Source organism: Erigeron canadensis, chromosome 8 (assembly GCF_010389155.1).
Source record: "Erigeron canadensis isolate Cc75 chromosome 8, C_canadensis_v1, whole genome shotgun sequence".
NCBI lineage: Eukaryota > Viridiplantae > Streptophyta > Magnoliopsida > Asterales > Asteraceae > Erigeron > Erigeron canadensis.
In genome coordinates this window covers 21135415-21138611 of record NC_057768.1, presented here as the reverse complement: position 1 = coordinate 21138611, position 3197 = coordinate 21135415, and the positions used below count along the sequence as shown (strand labels likewise).

Genomic DNA, 3197 nt, shown 5'->3' with positions numbered 1-3197 from the left:
ATTTTCTACCATAAAATTTGTTGACCGTCCTTTTTTAATGATTTTTTATATCAGTTTATTTACAACTAAAAAGAATTTACATTTATTTACAAGTATATATATATCAATGACTTTACTTTTATTTTAAAATAATATTAATTATTATTTTTATTCTTATTACTATTATTATTTAGTTATTTCTATTTATGTTATACTTTTTATTATTATTATTATTATTATTATTATTATTATTATTACGTACTCTCACATATAAATTTGTTATAAATTAATATTTTGTTTAATTAATCATGTTTTTAACATCTATCATATACTTATACAAATCATAATCTTATTATTTGCTTCGGTCGTAATACGATAGTATTTATAAAATCAAAAACTATGAATAATACTGTAAATTACTATTACTATTTAATTATTTCTATTTTAATTCTTCTTATTATTTTTACTATTATTATGACTTTCACATATAAATTTGTTACAGCATAATATTATAATCTGTTATTTTTTGTAATATCAAAACTACGAATAATACTGCACTGTCAATACACTTTTTATTTATGTTTTCGGTCAGGCCCGTCCGGGTTTAATCTAATTTTTTCTATTAAATGAGGTACGAGATATAACCATAACACACCATTGGTGTGTCCGCCCAACGCGCCTCTACTTACAATCTAATAGCCTCGATAGTTAAGAATTCTCTTTTGCAATGTAATAAGTGAAGGAAGTGTTCCAAGCTTCCCTTAGGGTGGACGGAGCGTATAGGCACCTGACCGGTACCGGACTGATACCGGTTTGAACATCGTTCCAACCCTTGGGTACCGATAGGGTGGAGAGCGTTTTGGGGAGGACGGTGCTGGTTGTGGTGCCTATTCTCATTCGACCGTTATGCATTAAAAAAACGTGGGGCCCTTTCCAATGGTAATCTACTCTTTTCCTTCTTCTCATTTCTTCTTTATTTCATTGTTCTTTCTGTTTTTTTTTGTACATCAGCAGCATCAGCAAGATAGTGTAAAACATATATATTATCATATATACACATATATGTATAAAACAACAATCATGAACCCTTTCTTCAACAATCCTTTATTTTTTACGAACGGCCCAACACCCCCGAATATGCAATCGGACTCGAGTTCATCTGACGAGACGGAACGATATATTAATCTCTTCACAATGACGCATCATGCGATTGATCAAGAGGTTCGCGATACTGTCTCCTCTTCAAGAAAGTATACAAACAGAGACAATCGTTTTGAGCCGCACGACCATCTTGTTCGAGATTACTTTGCCGAGGAACCGAAATTTGATGATGATTTTTTTAGAATACGGTTTCGGATGAGTAGACGGTTGTTTGTGAAGATAGCTACAGATTTGGAAAGCAATTTTGAATATTTTCAAAGGAGGTTCCACAGTTGTGGGAAAATTGGGTTCTCGGCTTTACAGAGGTAAACATCTGTCGTTCACCAGTTAGGATACGGTAGTAATCCCGACAGTTTAGATGATTATTTAAATATGTCAGAAAGATCGTCACGTGACACCCTTAATGCTTTTTGTGATCGAGTCATTAGGTTATATCGGCATGAATATTTGCGTAGGCCAACGCGTAATGATGTGCAACGCATTTTTGATCATCATGCGTCTTATCATGGTTTTCCCGGCATGTTAGGTATGTATTTACTTATATACGGTTATATATAGTTTCGGTTATATATATATATATTACGTAGTTTAGTTAATACTTTCGATTTATAAATGTATATATAGGGAGTCTTGATTGTACACACTGGGCTTGGGATAATTGTCCAGTGGCTTGACGTGACCAGTACATGAGAGGTGACCATAACGGGCCGACAATAGCGCTTGAAGAAGTGGCGTCACAGGATACATGGATTTGGCACACATACTTTGGTGTTGCTGGTTCAAACAACAACATTAATGTGTTGAATCAATCTCCTTTGTTCAATTACTATGAAGACGACACAACACCGGTGGTTCCTTTCACTGTAAATGGAACCGAATATAAGTACCCGTATTTTCTCTTGGATGGGATCTATCCAAGATATGCGATGTTTGTGAAAACCATTCCTCATCCAATCGGTGAGAAAATGATTCGATTTGCTAGGGCACAGGAGGCTGCAAGGAAGGATGTGGAATGAGCTTTTGGTATTACCAAAAAAAATTTAAAATACTTAGAGAAGTGGCACGACAAATGGATGAACTTCCCATCCGTAAGATCATGTATGCGTGTTGTATTCTTCACAACATGATTTTAAAAGACGAGGACCACGCATTATGTCCTGATTATATTCCAGATCCCCGGGTCGCGTCACAGCCATCAGATGCTCGACTAGTAGAGATACAGGAATTAAGCGTTCACGAAGATCTTCGGATGGATCTCATTGACCATATTCATCACACATTCATCCCGGGCCTCGATCGCTAGTTTATTTATGTATTGTGTTGTCTTTTCGTTTAAGATTGTAGTTTGATGTTTTATTTTGTTGTTTTAGTTTAATATTGTATTAGTTTTAAATTAGTAAATAAAAAGTATTAGTTATTATTTGAAATGAAATAAGTAGAAAGTAAATTAAATAGAAAAGGGTGGGGGCAGGGAAAGGTGGCGAGACGCTCCTAGCATTAAGGAGCGGGCGGGGAGAAGAAGAAAAACCAGGGAGGGGAGGGGAGGGGAGAGGTGGCGAGGCGCTCCCTCACCCTTATCTATCCTAGATAACCAAATCAAACCTTGGACTTGAATAAACTAACGCGATGTGCGAGATACTCTGCAGACCTCAAGGTTGGTAGAAAAATGCAGAAGACATGCTATCTAGCTATGAATACCAATATTGGTGGATCATCGAAGGTGTGCATACCTTTATCATTCTATTCTTACAACATTCACCTTAGCAAAAGGAAATCAGTTAATTATAAGCTGTCTTGTCTTGATATACTCAACTTATGCTAGTATTTTGTAAAGAATTGAAATCAGAATCGTAATTTGTACTCAACCAAGTATTTTCCAACTTACCATAGACGTTTCCGTTACGCAACTTACTTGTAATTCTTGTTGATTTTTATCAATAAAAAAAATTAGTTGAAAATTAATATCTATGTTCTTTATGTTTGCTACCTTGTTTCAAATATTCGATCTCTTTTATATATGTCAGCTATTATTTGGATTGTTCTTTAACTTAATATTG

The 3197-nt window shown here is 34.8% G+C and overlaps 1 protein-coding gene across 1 annotated transcript; it reads left to right on the top strand.

Moving 5' to 3' along the window:
- Window positions 1-1116: 1116 nt before the first annotated feature.
- Window positions 1117-1449, top strand: LOC122610409. Its single transcript, XM_043783401.1, has one exon. The coding sequence runs from the start codon at window positions 1117-1119 to the stop codon at window positions 1447-1449; it is 333 nt and encodes a 110-aa protein (XP_043639336.1).
- The last annotated feature ends 1748 nt before the right edge of the window (window positions 1450-3197 follow it).

Bases quoted from the DNA above. Each gene is read 5' to 3' on its own strand.
- LOC122610409 (XM_043783401.1), top strand. From the start codon at position 1,117: ATGCAATCGGACTCGAGTTCATCTGACGAGACGGAACGATATATTAAT.